General features: G+C 45.0%; 1 protein-coding gene across 2 annotated transcripts in view; it reads right to left on the reverse strand.

The window, feature by feature from the left end:
• LOC138267955 (uncharacterized) overlaps positions 1-17,658 on the reverse strand; it is a 1,270,490-nt gene that overhangs the window by 48,142 nt on the left and 1,204,690 nt on the right. For both annotated transcript variants that reach the window (XM_069217240.1, XM_069217239.1), the window contains exon 18: positions 10,743-10,776. In XM_069217240.1, the coding sequence (XP_069073341.1) occupies positions 10,743-10,776 (34 nt within the window). The remainder of the gene's footprint in view (positions 1-10,742; positions 10,777-17,658) is intronic.

The following is a 17,658-nucleotide window of genomic DNA, read 5'->3' on the forward strand; positions in this document are numbered from 1 at the left end:
GCAACTAGAATATGTCTCGATCAGACTATTGTTACCGAAGGTAAGTAACTTGTACATCTGATAGGGACTTCTAGTTTCAGAGTCCTTATCTTTGAATAGATACCTGAGCAATACCATCCCCAGTGGTGGGCTGCGAACTAGGACCACACCAAAATGTCCTACAGGACCGAACGGCCAAAATAACCTTTCATGAGGACCGGACTGTCCAGGCAGTAGTGCCTGGTGAACATATGTAAGGACGCACATGTTGCGGCCTGACACATATCCAGGACGGGAACTCCGCGTGCTAACGCTGGGGTAGCAGCAGTTGCTATGGTTGAATGAGCAGGCAAACCCTTTGGGGGGTTGCTTTTTCACCAAAGCGTATCACATCTTGATGCAGACAACTACCCATCGTGAGATGGTCCTCTTCTTTACCACCTTTCCTTTCTTCGCACCCACATATCCCACAAAGAGTTGATCGTCCACCCAGAAATCATTGGTACGATCTAGATAGAACGCCAATGCTCTTTTTGGATTCAGACAGTGGAGTCTCTCCTCATGAAAGGGATGTGGGGGGTGTAAAAAGTAGGCAAGGTGATAGATGGGCCTACGTGAAAAGGCGTTACCACTTTGGGAAGAAAGGAAGCCCTGGTACGGAGCACCACTTTGTCAGGATGCACTGCTAGGAATTGTGGCTTTGAAGAAAACGCCTGAAACTCACTTACTCATCGAGCAGAGGTGATGGCAATCAAGATAGCTGTTTTAAGGGTTAAGAGCCATGAAGGACAGTTGTGGAGCGGCTCGAAAGGGGTGCACATGAGGTATGTGAGGAACAAGTTCAAATCCCACTGGGGTATGATCAACGGCACAGGAGGAAACATATGAGTGAGACCTTTAAGAAACCTCCCAACAATGGGAGATTTGAAAGGAGAAAGTTGGTCTGGTAGCCGTTAGAAGGCAAAGATGGCAGACAAATATCCCTTGAGGGTGCCCAGAGAAGAGCCCTGCTGGGCAAGAGAGAGAATGAAGAGGAGAAGCTCTGAGAGAGGTGCAGAGAGGGGATTAACTGATTTGTTGATACCCCATGTCACAAATTTCTTCCAATAACAGGCGTATCCCATTTTTGTGGAGGGACGCCTAGCTGCCAAGATGATATTACAGACTTCGGGTGGAAGGTCAAAAGCCGTCAACTGTTGCCGCTCAGTCTCCATGCAAGGAGGCAGAGACTAGACAGGTTTGGGTGGATAACCGTCCCTGCTGCTGAGACAGAAGATCCTCCCGAAGTGGCAGTCTGATCGGAGGATCGATGGCAAAGCTCAAGAGCTTGGGATAACAGACTCTTCGTGCCCATTCCAGAGCCACCAAGATTACTTGGGCCCTGTCTTGCCTGATCTTCTACAGAACTCTGGGCAGAAGTGGTATTGGCAGGGAAGGCGTACAGGAGGCCTGAGTTCCACTCGTGACAAAAAGCATCGCAGAGCGAGTGCCGCCTTGGAAACTCCAATGCGCGAAACAGCTGACATTGGACCTTCCCTGCAGAGGCTAACAGATCTAACCAAGGCTCTCCCCACTGCTGAAAGAGACCTTGCGCCACCTCCGGATGGAGACACCATTCGTGATCGACTACACATCGATGGCTGAGTTTGTCTGCTCTGACTTTCATAGAGCTTGCCAGATTTTGAACCACCAGGGAAATGCCAGTGGTTCCCAAACTTTTTCGATACCCGGCTCCTTTGACCTATTGGCCGTGTTGGCCACGGCTCCCCATTATGTTACTTTTTTTTGGCGGGTGGGGGAACGTAATCCCAGCCTGTACCTGTACCTACACTATTTACAGTTTGACTTCTTAATTCTCTCGTTCAGGTTCCTGAAAAACATTTATTTTAAATTATTTATTTTCTTTTGTCATAGGGATATTATTAATGGTATTCTGGCGCCCTCCGCTGGTCACAATAATTAATGCAGGGGGTTTTGTTTCCAAAACCACGGTGAAAAGCTACCGATTAAAAGCACCTCCGAGTGGTTTCCAGACTGTGTGCGGCGCCCCTGGCTAATTTTGACGGCGCACCAAGGAGCCGCGGCGCACAGTTTGGGAACCACTGGGAAATGCCCTGGTGTTCCAGCCATGTCCAGAAGCCTCTTGACAAAGGGTCCATGACCCCACTCCGCCCTGCTTGTTGCAATACCACATGGCGGTGGTGCTGTCGGTGAACACCTGCACTACTTTCCCTTTGAGAGAGGGAAGAAATGCTTTCAATGCAAGTCGGATCGCCCGGAGCTCCAAAAGATGGATGTGGAGCCCGGACTCCGCCGGAGACCAGAGGCCTCTGATCTCTGCCTCTCTCATGTGGCCGCCCCATCCCAGGAGAGATGCATCTGTCACTACTGTGAGATCTGGTTGGGGAAGGGAAAGGGATCTGCCATTGACCCAATCTGGATTTGACAACCACCGCTGCAGGTCTTTCGCAGTTCCCTCTGAGATCTGAACCATGTCGGAGAGATTCTCCTGATGCTGCGCCCACTGGAACTTCAGGTCCCACTGCAGAGCCCGCATATGCCATCTGGCATGTTGGACCAGCAGGATGCATTAGCCCATGAGGCCCACCAGCCTCAGAGTCAATCTCCCCGAAATCCTGGATAGAAGCTGAAACATCGGTATCACTGCCCGAATATCCTGGACTCGCTTTTTGGGAGGATAAGCCCGAAATGGCACTGTGTCCAGAACAGCTCCAATGAAAGGGAGCGCCTAAGAGGGAGTCAGGTGTGACTTCGGCACATCGATAGTGAACCCCAGCAAATGCAGGAGGTTCGCCGTAGCCTGGAGGTGGGAGACAACTTTCTGGGGCATGTCCGCCTTCAACAGCCAGTCGTCGAGGTAGGGGAAAACTGGGACCCCTAACCTGCGCAGATGAGCTGCAACCACTACCATCACTTTTGTGAACACCCGAGGGGCACTGGTAAGGCCAAAGGGGAGCACGTGAACTGAAAGTGCTTGTGAGCTACCACGAATCGTAGGCAATGTCTGTGGGCCGGCAGGATGGGAATATGGAAATAGGTGTCCTGCAAGTCCAACGCAACCATCCAGTCTCCAGGGTCCAGGGCAGAAAGGACCTCAGCTAGGGTTAACATCTTGAACTTCTCCTTCTTCAGGAAGAGATTGAGGGACCGGAGGTCTAGGATAGGGGGAAGTCCCTTGTCCTTTTTGGGCACCAGAAAGTAGCGGGAATAGCAACCACAACCTATTTCTGGCACAGGGACCCTCTCTATGGCTCCCTTGGCCAAGAGAGCATTGACTTCCTCGCAGAGAAGTGCCAAATGATCCTCCGACAGGTGATCGTATGATGGTGGCATGGCTGGAGGAGAAGTCTTGAAGGGGAGGGAGTAGTCCCTTCAGACGATCTGTAAAACCCACCTGTCTGTGGTAACGGATTCCCAGTGGGGCAGATGATGGAGAATTCTGCTGCCAACTGGTCCCGAATGTCCCAAAGGACTAGGAAGGTTTTGAGGCAGAGGAGGGGACAGAGGTGGACTGGGCAGCCCGCTGACTCCCTGATCCACAAGCTTGGTGGATCCTGCATCCGGGTCCGCGCAGGCGCTGTACAGCATGCCCGGTTCGTGGCCTGGTGGAAATGGACATGGTTGGGTGTCCCTTCCGTAGCCACGAAAGGAGCAAGAGGCGGACTGAGGGGGGTGAGAAGCAGCTGCAAGGCCAAGGGACCGAGCCGTAGCCCAGGAATCCTTATAGTGCTCGAGCGCTGAGTCTGCCTTGTCTCCAAAGAGACAAATGCCATCAAAGGGCAAGCCCATCAAAGACTGCTGGACATTCCCCAAAAGGCCATACGTCCTCAACCAGGCGTGGTGTCTCAGTGCCACCGTCGATGCAACCTATATGCCTATTGAGTCGGTCATATCCAGTTCACAATGGATCATGAACTTGGCTGCGTCTATCCCATCTGTCATGGTTTGGGAGAGAACGTTCCGGGCCTCTTCCGGAACTTGAGGCAGCACTTGTGCAACTGTATCCCAGAGAGTATGGGAATAGCAGCCCAAAAGGCATGTGGTGTTCACGGACCACAGCGCTAGACTAGCAGAAGAGAACATCTTCTTTCCTAAATTGTCCAGTCTTTTTGATTCCTTGTCCGGGGGAGCGGTAGGGAATACACCAGAGGATAAAGAAGCCTGGATGACAAGGCTCTCAAGCGAAGGGTGTTGGGTAAGGAAATTTGGGTCAGTCAGAGCAGGCCGATGGCGGCGGGCAATCGTCCTGGTCACAGGAGCCCCTGTGCGGGGTTTGGACCAGGTCCCCGGTAGGACGTCCGTAAGTGCTTCGTTGAAGGGAAGAAGGGGTCCCGAGCTGGAGGCCCCAGGCTGAAGCATTTCAGTCAGGAGGTTCACAGAAGGAAACTCGAGGTTCAAAACCCTGGCCGCCATTCTCACCACCATAGAATAAGATGCTCCCTCCTCTGTAGCCACGGTACAGGGAGAGAACATGTCGGTGTAAGGGGAGGTGTCCAACCCACTGGCATCACCCAAACCCTGTACCCAGTCCAGTTCAGGCTCAAGCTGGTCTTCTAAAGGGTCCAGCGACTCCTCTACACCATCCCCATATCCATACCCATAGAAATAGGGTTCATGATCAACCCTGGGCACAGCACTGCCCATGGAAAACGGAATCGCGTTGAGCGACGTCATTACGGCTCCGGGTTGTTGGGAAGGAGTATAGGGTCGACGTCGATTGTGGGCCTAATCACCACCGGGAGCGTCAACGTCTGACCCGACGCCGGGGAAGGTTGCATTGGCACGACCGGAGTCAGGATGGATCTGGAAGCGGATCCTGAGGTGCCCTACGGAGTCGGGCCCGAAGTTGCCGGCTTTGAGCCGGAGGAGGCCCTAACCGACTCCCCTGGGCCTGAATGTGTGAAGGGTGGGTCGGGCTGCCCAAATAAGAGCTGCATGGCCTCATAGAACTCCTTAAGTTGGGCAGGGGTAGCCCCGGCTCCCAGAAATTCAGGGAAGCGCGGAGCAGACCCAGACTGAGGCTCCGAGGAACGAGGACTAGAGCGTCGATGCTCTTCCCGCGTCACGTCGTGCGAGCGACAGGACGAAGTCGAAGAACATTCCGCTTCTTTGACTTCTTCTTCTTACCCGAATGTCCAGATGACTTGGACGAAGAAGAATGGTGGTGACTCCGCGACCAGTCTCCTGACCTTTCTCTCGAACGGGGCTGGGAATGACGCAGAGTCGAGTGTCCGGCTGCCATGAGCTTCAGGGACCGCTCCCTCAAAGCTTTCAGGTTCATGATCACGCTCCAAACACCAAAGGCACACTAGGTACGGATCCGTCATCAAAATCATGTGGTGAAAGGAGTCGCAGGGCTTAAATCCACTCTTAAGGGGCAAACACCTTGACGCACCAAAACTCATCAAAAATGAATTAGACAAAATGTCGCTGTTAGTCAAAAAATGACTGGGGTAGCTCTTCTCCAGATCTACGCGTATGCTGGCGCGGAAAGAAAAGAACTGACGTCAGCGCACCGGTGTGGCGCCTATATACGACTGTGAATTCATCATGGCGACCAGGACACCAACGATGCCTACAGAGTCGACCAACGCCACCTAAAGGCGCACAGGGGTACTGCTCGGAGAAAAAATCTCCATATCCAGCCTGACGCCTGGGGAAATTCAAAGGTAAGGAATCTGAAACTAGAAGTCTCTATCAGATACACTGTTCCACACCTCTCACCAATGCAAAGCTCTAGCATCAATCTGCATTTTGCACCCAAACAGCAACTGCCTGCTTCAACTCTTAACGTGGAGCTCCAGCTGGCAACATACTCCTTGTGCCAACATGAAGCTCTTGCCTGGGCTCCTCAAGTGAAATTGGACTTAGAAAACTTAAAACCTCTCCAGGGGTCATTCTGGTCCCTGTATTCAACCTGCACTCCATCATGTTGAGCCTGAACCTGTGAGTTTGACCCTGTCCAGCACAACGAGATGCCTGCAAGTGGGCTTTGTGCTTTTTGGGGCTATTTTTACCTGGTTCTACTGACTAGATTTGTGTCATTTTGGAGTCCGTTATTTCACTTTATTACAGTTTGAGTGCTGTATTTACTAAGTTATGTCTGATTACTTTAGTGCCAAGCTACCCAAGGGATAAGCACAGGTTTATTTAGTGACTTTTATGGTTCACCCTGATAAAGATTGCATTTAATACTTGAGTAGGGCTCTCACATCTCTCAACTAAAAAACAAATTCCTTACAGACTAATTGGGCTGGAGACCAGCCAGCTTCGTAGCCCTCCGGTACATGGATCACTTTTTCCATACTTTGCTAAAAAGTGTTAAGTGGCTGTACATTGCACTTAATAGAAGTACACTCCTCACATCTTCATCAGCACTGTGGCACTCAGTGAAAAACTACACTGGTATCGTTCTCATGACCATTCCAAGAGCAAAATCTGCAGGTGGGATGGAAGTCTAGAGGAGTCCTTTGCACTGCTGAAAGGAAAATTGTCACCCGTTCACACTTTCAGCCTCATTACGACTCTGGAGGTCCCACCACACGACCACCAAAGCCGTGGGGGGGACGCCACCGTCATGCCAGTAGCTTCCTCCGTTGTCTCACAATGTTCCCACCAGGCTGAGCCTAGGCCAATAGCGTAGCACCCCAGCACTCTCAGAATGAGCAATGTCTGACAGTGCGCATTCCAACAGTGCTGAGCAGGGGGTCGCCTGCCATGGGCATGGGCAGTGCAGGGTCCCCCCACTGTCCCCCAGCACTGACTTATCTTCAGCCTTTCAATGGTGGTGTCCCTGCCATGGAAAGGCTAGTGGTAAGTGTGGTTGTGATCAGCATGGCGCGCTGTGGCTGAGCACAACCCGACTGCCGTCAGCCTGTTAGGAACCAAGGGCCAGATGTAGCAAGATTTCCGAGTCGCAAAATCATATGCAGAATGGTGTCTCAGACACCTTCTGCGAATCGCAAGGGGGTCGCAAAGACCCACTTCATTAATATTAATTAGGTGGGTCGCAATTTGCGACCCCCTTGCGATTCCCTGCACTCACAGGGATGGTGGCCTGCTGGAGACAGCAGACCTCCATGTCTGTGACTGCCTTTTTAATAAAGCATTTTTTTTTTTTTTTGTATTGCAGCCCGTTTTCCTTAAAGGAAAACGAGATGCAATACAAAAGAAAAAATTAAACCATTTGGTTTCGTTTTTTCAGAGTAGGCAGTGGTCCATTGGACCACTGTCTGCTCTGTAAAAAATATTTATTGCGACATTCACAAAGGGAAAGGGGTCCCATGGGGACCCCTTCCCTTTTGCGAATGAGTTAGCACCCACTTGACATGGGTGCTAACTGCGAATTGCTTTGCGACCGCGTTCGCGGTCACAAAGCAATTCTGCAGCGCGGTGCGAATCGCAAATAGGAAGGGAACACCCCTTCCTATTTGCGAGTCGCATTCCCATTTTGCGAGTCGGAACAGACTCGCAAAATGGGAATGTGCATCGTGATGCGCGTTTTGCATGGTGCAAACTGCGAATTTCGCAGTTTGCGCCATGCAAAACGCTTCGTACATCTGGCCCCATGTTCCTGGTGGTGTAGGTGGCCTGAAGGGCAGGGTCGTAATGTGGGGGTCAGACCACCTGGAGTGGGGCGGTCCGACCGTCACCACGACCCTGGCCATCCCTGGACCGCCAGACTCGTAATGACCCCCTTAGTGTGAAGACCCTTTCCTTTTTGGGACACACAACACAACCAACTGAAATGTGCCATATCAACACCTACTTAACCAGGACTAAACCAGGGACACATAAGGGTTACAGGTTGCCCACAAGTGAGCTTTCCTTCCATGGCCAAATGCAAATCTTGTTTTGACTATGACAGATGCTCTCTGCTATCTTTGTCACCTTCGGTCCTGCCAATCTGCTTCACAGGGAAAAAAGCAGAAAGTGGCTATAACCACATCTTCGAGTGTGACTGTGAATTTCAAACTACTGGTACCGGCAATGTCTGCTTTCCTCTTCATCATAGCAATCTATTCCATATACCCTGAGGGCTGTGGTGCAAATACAGGACATTACCTTTCAGATTTACTGTTGCAACTCTTGCAGTGTTTTATTGAACCATAAGTACTACTAACCTTTGGGACTAATGTCATGTTTTATACATACTGCTTGTGTTTCCATTGGAAAAGGAGAAAGCCAACTAATTAAGACACTGTCTTAAATTCATAGTTCTCTTTTATGACCTAGGATTAGGACTCTACTTGAGTCATCTTTCAAATGACAAGTGTCCATGTATCCAACCCATGCTCCACTGTGGTCAGCCTGAACTTGTGAGTTTGACCGGGTCTAGTCCAACCAGATACTTGCAAGTGGCATTTTGTGGTTTATGGCGCTATTTTCACCTAGAATTTAGAACATTCATAACTTTGGTGCTATTGATTGGATATTTGTTCTTTTGGTGTCATTTTATTTAGTACTCTATAAGTCTTGTTTTCCAAATTGGTTTGGGATATTTCTTGTGTTGTGTTTTCACTTTATTGCAGTTTAAGTGCTGTACAAATAATGTACACATTGCCTCTAAGTTAAGCCTGATTGCATTAGTGCCAAGCTACAGTGGATTTGCGCAGGTTTATACAGTGACATTTGTGATTCACCCAGACAAAGACTGTGCATATTACCTGAGTGGAGCTCTCACCCCCCTCAACTAGTAACGGATTTCTTAAATCAACTACCAGTAAAGTAAACAGGTGAAAAACCGAAAACTTGCCTGTGATGTAAAGACTCCAAATGTAATAAATCAAGTTAATAGTAACAGTAACATACCAATTGTAATATTTACCAATAGGTATAAAATAGGGTTTGTCAGCTTTGGTATGGGATTGTGGGGTGTGTGATCCATCCCGAATTTCAGGATATCATCATTTCATAAAAGGGAATAATTAATTAAATCCTCTCATCTATTCAAGATATGTCAATGATTGGCATACCATTGACCAACATTGCATAACACTTGTATATAACAATACATCTATAAATCCTATTATTCTGCTTAAAATATGAAAGATCACTAAATCAATGTAATGGATGAAGAGTTTGGCATGATCTAGAACAGTGATGAATGGGTCCAGGAGTGCTGATGCCATGCCAGATTTCAGGATAATCACTGACTATATAAGTGAGGCCTATTTGCATCCAAATTATGTAAATTTATCTTAAGTGTATATCCTACAAATATGACCCTTCTTTGACCTATGTAATACAACTTTGATCTAGAGTCACATTTTAGTACTGGAAGTAATAAGTGTCAGGTTCCCATGATTCATTTAATGAATCAGTATTTTACCACAAGAAGAACATGTTTGATCTATGTAATTAACCCAAAAGCTATGGTTGGATTCTGCATTATCCTCCTTCTGGCGCCCTTGTGGGCATTTTGTCCAGAGTACACACAACTTGAGTCTATAAATACTGTATGGCCAGTGTGAAATTATAAGCAAAGGTAGCAACCCAATTAACCCCACACTGTATGGAAGATGACAGGATGTATACTTCTAAAAAATGTGATTTTGGAACTGTCAATAATATGTAATTGGTGTTTAGCCGATCTGATCTTTTTTATTTGCTAGGTCCATATTTTGTCCACAACACACATTATAATGGAAATACCTTAAGGCCTGATTTAGAATTTAATGGATGGATTACTCAGTCACAAATGTAACGGATAACTGGTCTACCTTCTTAAAAGTACAATATATCCTATGGAACGTGCAATAAAGTGAACTGGATATCAATCATTTGTGTGATGAAGCAACTCACCTGCAACCCCTAAATCAAGCCTTTAGTTGTTTAACATGACTAAGAATAACATTTTGTATGATTTCCTTAAGGATAATATCAAGCTATTTCCTCAAGTTATTAATATAAATGATATTACTGAATCAAATTAGCTATTTAATAACTTGTTCTGTCTTCCAAAAGGGGGGCAGTCTTCTAATGTTGGATGCCAATGTGTGCATTGAATGAAATGAGTTAATATTGCATTCATTTTGCCTCAGGCCAGTGGCTTGCCAATCTGCCAAATACACGTCAGAATACCAATAACAAAAATAACATCTGACTTAAATTTGATGGCCGATATATCCTTTAGAAAAAGACCATTCCCCTTGGTGCAGATTTTCTGTTATTAACTTCAACAGGGAAATATTTTGGCTAACAATATTTAAGATACAATATGTTTTGCCAGATACTATTCAGACAACAATATTGTGGTACCATACCAAGCTGCCACACTTCTTTCAAAAATTCTCAATCATGGCATCACACTACAAGAGCTGACTTTAAAAACCAAGAAATATATGAGATCCATCAAAACGGTAAATCCCTACCACACCAGGCCAATGAAAGTGAAACATGAAAAAACATGATCTGTGAGGCTTTTTGAAGACTGTTGAAGTACACAGCTGTAAGGACATTCCATGTGAAAGGGCAACAGTGTTTCTAAAGGTCCGAGCATCACCGCGGTTAGCAAAATGCCAAGGCCATAAATGTGCATGTTCTCATCTTCAAGCTAGTTCTTTATGTAAACCACTCTATAAACCGTATACTTCATATAGTTGGGCTATATCCTTCATTATTTCACATGGCAAATTAACTTAACATGTCCTACTAAATCAGCTCAACTTTTGACCACAAACAAATTTACTAATGAAACTGTAAATTTAGAGACTGTCTGATAGTATGTGCTGCACACTTACCAGAATTGAGTCAAATCCCTTTGATGCACAAGTCCTATGAAAAAAAAGTAAATCATTGAAGCTTACACGTCTCACATTATTAAGCAGCCTTGATAATGTACTCTGTTACAGGAGAGTTTATATAATCAAATAAGGCCTCTGTTAGCTCTCCCCATATGTGAGACACAAGCGAGTAGAAAGGACCCCCAAATATTGTAAAGTATATGTGCATATATTTACAGACAAATTTAGAATATCCAGTGGCCCACTGAACATCTCTTGCCTTTCCATGCACCAGGGGTTCCTATAAAGGCATTGAAAGTTTGGAGGATGTCTCCGTTTTGTTTTTATTTTCAGACAAAATCCATAAGAGAGATATAGTTTTTGAAAATTAAAAAAATAATGACCCCCTCACCCTCACCATTGGAGTCTTCTCCAATGGCGTGAGGGTCATTTTGCAGTTTTCACTGCACCTTACTACCAGGTTTTACTGGGCAGTGTTGGCAGTGATGGCCAGTGAAAGCTTGCCATTTTTCACAACATATATTATATAGGGTGGGCAGACAAATAGCAAAACCTTTGACAACCCTTATTCCATCAGGCCGTATGAGTTGGATGGACCTTCAATTTGACAAAGAGAGTACTCCGCTGCAAAGGCAATGAAGTACCCTTTCCACCAAACTGTAAATTAGGCCTTAATTCTGCAAAGCTATCATCAAGACAATATTTTCTCCATCATGGCAGAGTAATGTTTGAAGTATGTATGGTGTCTGGATAACAGGCAAATTGTAAATTATAATGCAGCATTACAATAATAGTTTCTGACCTGTCACAGGTCAGATTGATAAAGCAATCAACATACACTTCAAGAAAGTAAAATTTAGCATCACAATCAACGTTCATCAAAAGCTGAGAGGAAACCTTAGACAAGACCACTAGGCCTGGGTTGTGGTATCTTTGCTCGCGCTCCATAGTGCTTTGCTTCAGACAATATTTCAGGATCACAAAAAGAACCATTAGCGCTAGGTAGTGTTGGAGTTGCAATACCACTAGAAGTTACAGTTCAGGTCATGTTGTATCACAACCATGCTAATACGGAGAACCTCTTCCTTCTGCCAATATCACAATGATTCTAAGGTTAATGAGTGCTGTACTTCATTAGACTTGTTATCCCATGTTTACCCTTTTTTAATGTTTATTTAGTAACTGTCAACTGAAGGGAACATAGCATATGTTTGGAAAAATTTCATTGTCATGCCATTTCTTCACGGGTATTAACTTGTTGACTACAACTTCATCGTAGACCATTTCATTATTTGTTATTTCATTGTAAACAGCACAATATAAACAATATTATGTAGATAATATTTCTAGGATAAGTTTGAGGTGAGGGGTCAGTGGGTAAGGGTTGGGTGTAAAGCAGTCAATAAAAAGAGATAAAGGGAAGGATGTAGGGGCAAGGGGTTACGAGTAACTAAAGTATAGGCATGCAGTTAAGGGTCTGTGATAAAAGAGATATGAGCAAAAGGTTATGGGTAAGGGGTAATTGTAAGGATTAGGGTAGAGGATTAAGGGTAAAGCGGTGAATGTATTTGTATAAGTACACATATGTATGTTTAGTATTATATGTAAATATGAATTTGGAGAGATTCGGGACAGGTACAAGCATTAAAAAAATAAAAGTAGGGGGTGGAGCTAAGTGGTGATCCAAGATGGCCACATGAGCTTAGAGCGCTGATGGGGCCTTTCCCTTCTTGACCACTGCCGCAGGACTAGAAGCTCCTCGACAATGCCAATATGCCCAAGAGTGAGCGTGATCTCTAGAGACTCACCAGAAGCCAGAATACAGCTTTTTGTTCGGCAGTGAGTGGCGTTGATGGAAAGTGGCTGCTCTGCCTGAGAGGCCGCAGGGAAATGTGCCCTGTGAAAAGCGGGAAGTCATGCAATAGAAAAGTCTATAGATGGAGAATCGCTGAGACCTATTGCTATATCGTAGCTGGAGATTGCAAACCCAGCAGAACACTCTCACTAAGCAGGGAAGTTCCCCACGAACACAAGATAGAAGCTGCCCAATCAGGCTCATCGATAGCTTGGGCGAATCTGCCGGCACAGGGGCCTGCAAGAAAACTAACCCACCAGTTACCACAAAAGATATGACAATGTAGCATGGGCTCAGGTTGTTGGGGAACAACAGTCAGCTGAAAATCCTTAATATGAGTCAAAAAATATATATTCAGTGCCAAAGATGGACATATAAAACCACACTCCATGTTAAATGAGGTCGGATCCTACACCAGCTTTTCAAGAAAAGGTTTCGTGTTCCCTAAACTACTAAGATGGAGACGTGATAAAGGTAAACTGTTTGATTTACCCTACACAATAAACACTGGAGGATAGCCGCAATGCATGGCATAGAGCATTTTTACAACCCAAATTCCCCAACAGATCTGATACACTGATGGGAGAGGTGCAGGGATCTAGACTGACTGAAAATACCTCTATTCACAAATAACATAATGAGATAGAGTGAAATTCAAATATTAGCACAGCTCCAATGAGTGAAAGAACAGTCCGATGACCACAGAAGCTGACATCCATCTAGGGTGTTGTGGTATTCACCCAATATAAAAATACTGATAGATGTCCTTTCCCACTATGTAATTGAAATAGCATCAATGTACCTGGAGGGAGATTTGGAATTCTAGACTTAAAGAAGTGCAGAATGCTACCCAAGGAAACTATGCAATAGTCATTGAAGAACGTCTTGGATACGCGAAGAGATAACAAAGGTTCTCCCTCCATATACCACAGATGGATAGCACCTCAATCACCAGTGACAACAGGCACTGACAAAAGCTGATCTCTAGACACACTGTAGACGTTCAAAGTGTAACTGAGAAGAGAGAAAAAAAGAGATCTTGTGAAAGAGCTTGTGGATCTATGCTCAGCCCTCAGTTAGTGAAGAACTACCCTATGTGGTGACATAGATGCAGATGACCCAAGAGTGATTGAAGCAGAACAAAAGAGCCAAAATCTCAGCAATGATTCATCCAACCATTAGGACCAGGTACATATATCCTAGAGATGCAAGCAGAAAAAGCATCTTTAAAGCTGGAGAACCTGGAAAACTGGATGAGACCGATAATGTAGGGTTTAGAGACATACTATAAAGCACAGAAGGTTTAGATCTAAAAGTCTTTGTCACCAGGCTTTTTTCCACTCTACTTAGGGATGACCAAAAGAAACAGAAACTGAAATTAGACGCAGTAAGCCCTCAGAGAGAGAGAGAGATAGCAAAACCCAGAGAATGAGAGATGCTCTGATCAACTTTCATGTCTTTCACATTAAAGAAAAGGTCCTGGTTGCTGTCTGTGCTTATAGAACAGTGATACATAACAACTTTGAATTGAATTTGTGCTCTTTTAGCATCTCTCCCCAGTGACCCTAGCACAGCGAAAACAATTTCGACCCACAACAGAGAAGTTAAGATGACAAAATACACTACTGATGGTTTTGTTTGTGATAGCTTTAAAATAGAGATAAGACATCAAACCACAAAGGTGGCTGCAGCAGCAAAGATTCTAGATATACGATGGATAACATGCCTTAAGATAGAGATCTAGGTGAGATCCAGGGGAGAAAAGAAATCCCCTGAGGACCGAAAAGGGAAAATGGAGGGAGATGAGACCCCAGCATTTTTGTGGGCTAAAAACAAAGATCGAAAGTTGAGTACTATATCACATAATTTAGAACAAACCTATACTTCCTGTGAGTTGCGTCTGGCTTATCATTGACGAAAGGTAACTATGGGACTGTAGAACTCTCCAAAAACATCTGGGTAGACCCTGACTCCATTAGATGATGAATTTGGGGATGGATACAGGCTCCACATTCTTTGGAGGCATGCCATACCATGTGACGCCTCACATGATAAGAGTTTATAAATGTAGAATCAAGGATACAATGACACTATGCTAGCTTAGGGACTTTGGGAGCTTTGGGATGGCTCCTCCTTGACTGTAAGGAACATGTCCACTAACCAGCACAAAGGGGTGTCATATAAGGGGGGGCATGTAAAGATAATGATTTTTTCATCAGTTTGGTTTGTATATTGTGTTGTGCCCCTGTTAGGGACAAGTTGGGTATACAGGTAGAACCCACCGATCATTACACATATGTGAACAAACACTATTCATCACAACAATAACTACCCAAAGAAACGTTAGCATGGCCTGGGGAGCTACTGACACCACAGCAGGTAGAGTGAAGATACAACAGTCACTTGTCCTCTAAGGTTAAGGTCCTCACACTAAATGCAAGAGGCCTAAATGGTCCTAACAAGAGACTGAAGATTTGGCATGATATATTAGATGAAAGGGCTTTGAGGCTTTCCTGCAGGGGGGATGCCTCATGAGTTCTTAGGAAATCTGAAGATTGCAAGAAAGACTGTCATGTAGATGAGACGGAAATATTTTGTTATAAGAGACTGGACACTACAACCTAGCTTGAAAGAGCCAGCAACTTGAGACCTACCACCTCTAGAAACGTTACTGAGGTGAGTGAGATTGATAGATGGATATAGCTACGTGGAAAAATTACATTGGTTCCACCCACATATTGGAGGGGCTGTGATGACATATGTGGTGAGAAGCATATATATGATGGAAGTGCCCACATAGCTCAGCTTTTTAGACTAAGGTTTTAGAGGCATGTGGAAAGATTTTTGGCTACCCAATACCAAGAGACATTAACACAGTGATAATGGGGGGTGACCCCACTCACCTTAAGCTACCAGACTTGAGCTGATAAGCCACTTCTCTAGAACTGTTTAGGAGTGACACATTTGTATGTCCGACTCAGAAACCTCTTATTATGGGATGGGAAATGAGAGAAAAACAGGCCTGTTTTTTAGACTATTTTGAGGCCCAATGGTGTTCTACCTGTCGGTGGGAACTTCTTCTCTCACATATCCACCACAATAGAAAAAATTTAATTTGTTTAAATTATTAGAACACCAAATGCAAGGTGAAAGACAGGTTTACACAGTCATCTCCAGAGATGGATAACAACTATTGAACTGGTGTAGAACCTTAACCAAACTTTGTCATAGCTGATCTGGCCTCTTTGAAGGTGTACAAGTAACAAACAAATGATGTGCTTCTATCGTGTTTATATCGGATTGGTTATGGGGGGATGATGTGTATGTTTATTCTTGGATCCTTATTTGAGTTATGGGGATGTTACTAGATGCAGAGGTGTAATGAACACTTTATAGAAAGATACTAATTATGCATTGTATGTATAAATATGTGATCTTCTGACAGATGGAATCAATATTATGCATGGTTTGTATGACTTATGTGATATATACTAAAACCGATAAAAATTACACATACAGCAAGGACGCACAAGAGGCAAAAATGTAAACTGGAAATGTACCAAATAAAATGCTAATGGTTGTTGGGGGGGGGGCACAACAGGGCAACTGCCAGCAACCCCAAATCTAAAAACATTAACAGCATGCGCTAGAAAAGCCACAATAAAATCCCTGCTTCTTCTACATGATACCGAGAAATAAATATTCCAGAACACCCAACCGCTACACATAATGAAGATCTCTTCCTCCAGCATGACAACAGAAATAGAAAAAGGAGAATAATCATATATGCAACTAAAAACAATTTACTGAAACTTACCCAATGTGCTACATGGATGATGGATGGCACCTTCAAATTGTGTGCTCCACAACCCAAATATAAATCATACATGTAGAATATCATAACAGTAAAATATTCCTAATTTATGCAGTACTTCTAAAAAAGCAACATATTATGAATTACTAAACGAAATTGAAATCCAAACTCACAACTACTATCCTGAAAAAAATAATTATAGATTTTAATCAAAGCATTCAGAGACTCCTCAAAAAATCTGCACTAAGGGCCCTATTATGAGTCTGGTGGTCCGAAGACCACCAGACTCGCAGTGGAGGTTAGACCTCCGTGGCTGTGTTGGTCGAACTGCCACATTACAACCCTGGTGGTTGGACTGCCAAAAGACCACGGTCCCCGCCATCTCCGCCATGACCATTGATCATGACAAAATGATGGTGTCATGGTTGTAATCAGGCACTGTAACGCTGAAGTCAGTGCCACCGTGCTGACTGCAACCATGTTCTCCGCCAGCCTTTTCATGTTGGTTGAACGGCAATGAAAATGCTGGTGGAAAAGAAGTGCTGGGGGCCATAATGGGCCCCCCTCCCCAGCACTGTCGGAAGGCTAAGTAGACAGTGCGTATTCTGAGGGTGCTAGGGGTGACCCCTCTGCGACGGCATTGGACTCGGCTCCATGTGAAGCAGAGCCCAATGCAACTGCATGATTTCCACTGGGCTGACCGGCGGAACCTTTGGTTTCCACCAGTCAGCCCAGTGAAAAACTCGTAATGGGGCCAGTGGGTAGCCCGCCAGCACCGTGGCGGTCTCCTCATCGGGAGTTTGGTGGTTGGATTTTTCTGACTGCCAAACTCGTAATAAGCCCCTATGTGTAGAATATACAACAAACAGCACGATTACCTTTGAAACTTAAAAAAGTAATCGCCTAGCATATGTATCATTAACAAAAGTAGCTAACCACTACAACATACTAACAGAATCCTCTTAACACAAAAGATATGAACATAAATTAAGTCCACTAAAGGACTACTTTGAAGACATTTGGGTTTGCAGATTACACCTTTCTGGTGGCAAACACCAAAACAAAATTCAACTCCTGTGGTGGAATGCGTATGACAGTGCAATAGCTCAACAATCCCAAACCAACAATGCAGTGGAAGGCCTTCCAATCCGCATTAAGCCAAAGCCAACCTGCACTCTACAAATTCTCCAAAAGAACAAAACTACCATCTAAGAATAGAACAGTCAATTAGCAAAATCAAATCT

Source organism: Pleurodeles waltl, chromosome 12, assembly GCF_031143425.1.
Source record: "Pleurodeles waltl isolate 20211129_DDA chromosome 12, aPleWal1.hap1.20221129, whole genome shotgun sequence".
Classification (NCBI taxonomy): domain Eukaryota; kingdom Metazoa; phylum Chordata; class Amphibia; order Caudata; family Salamandridae; genus Pleurodeles; species Pleurodeles waltl.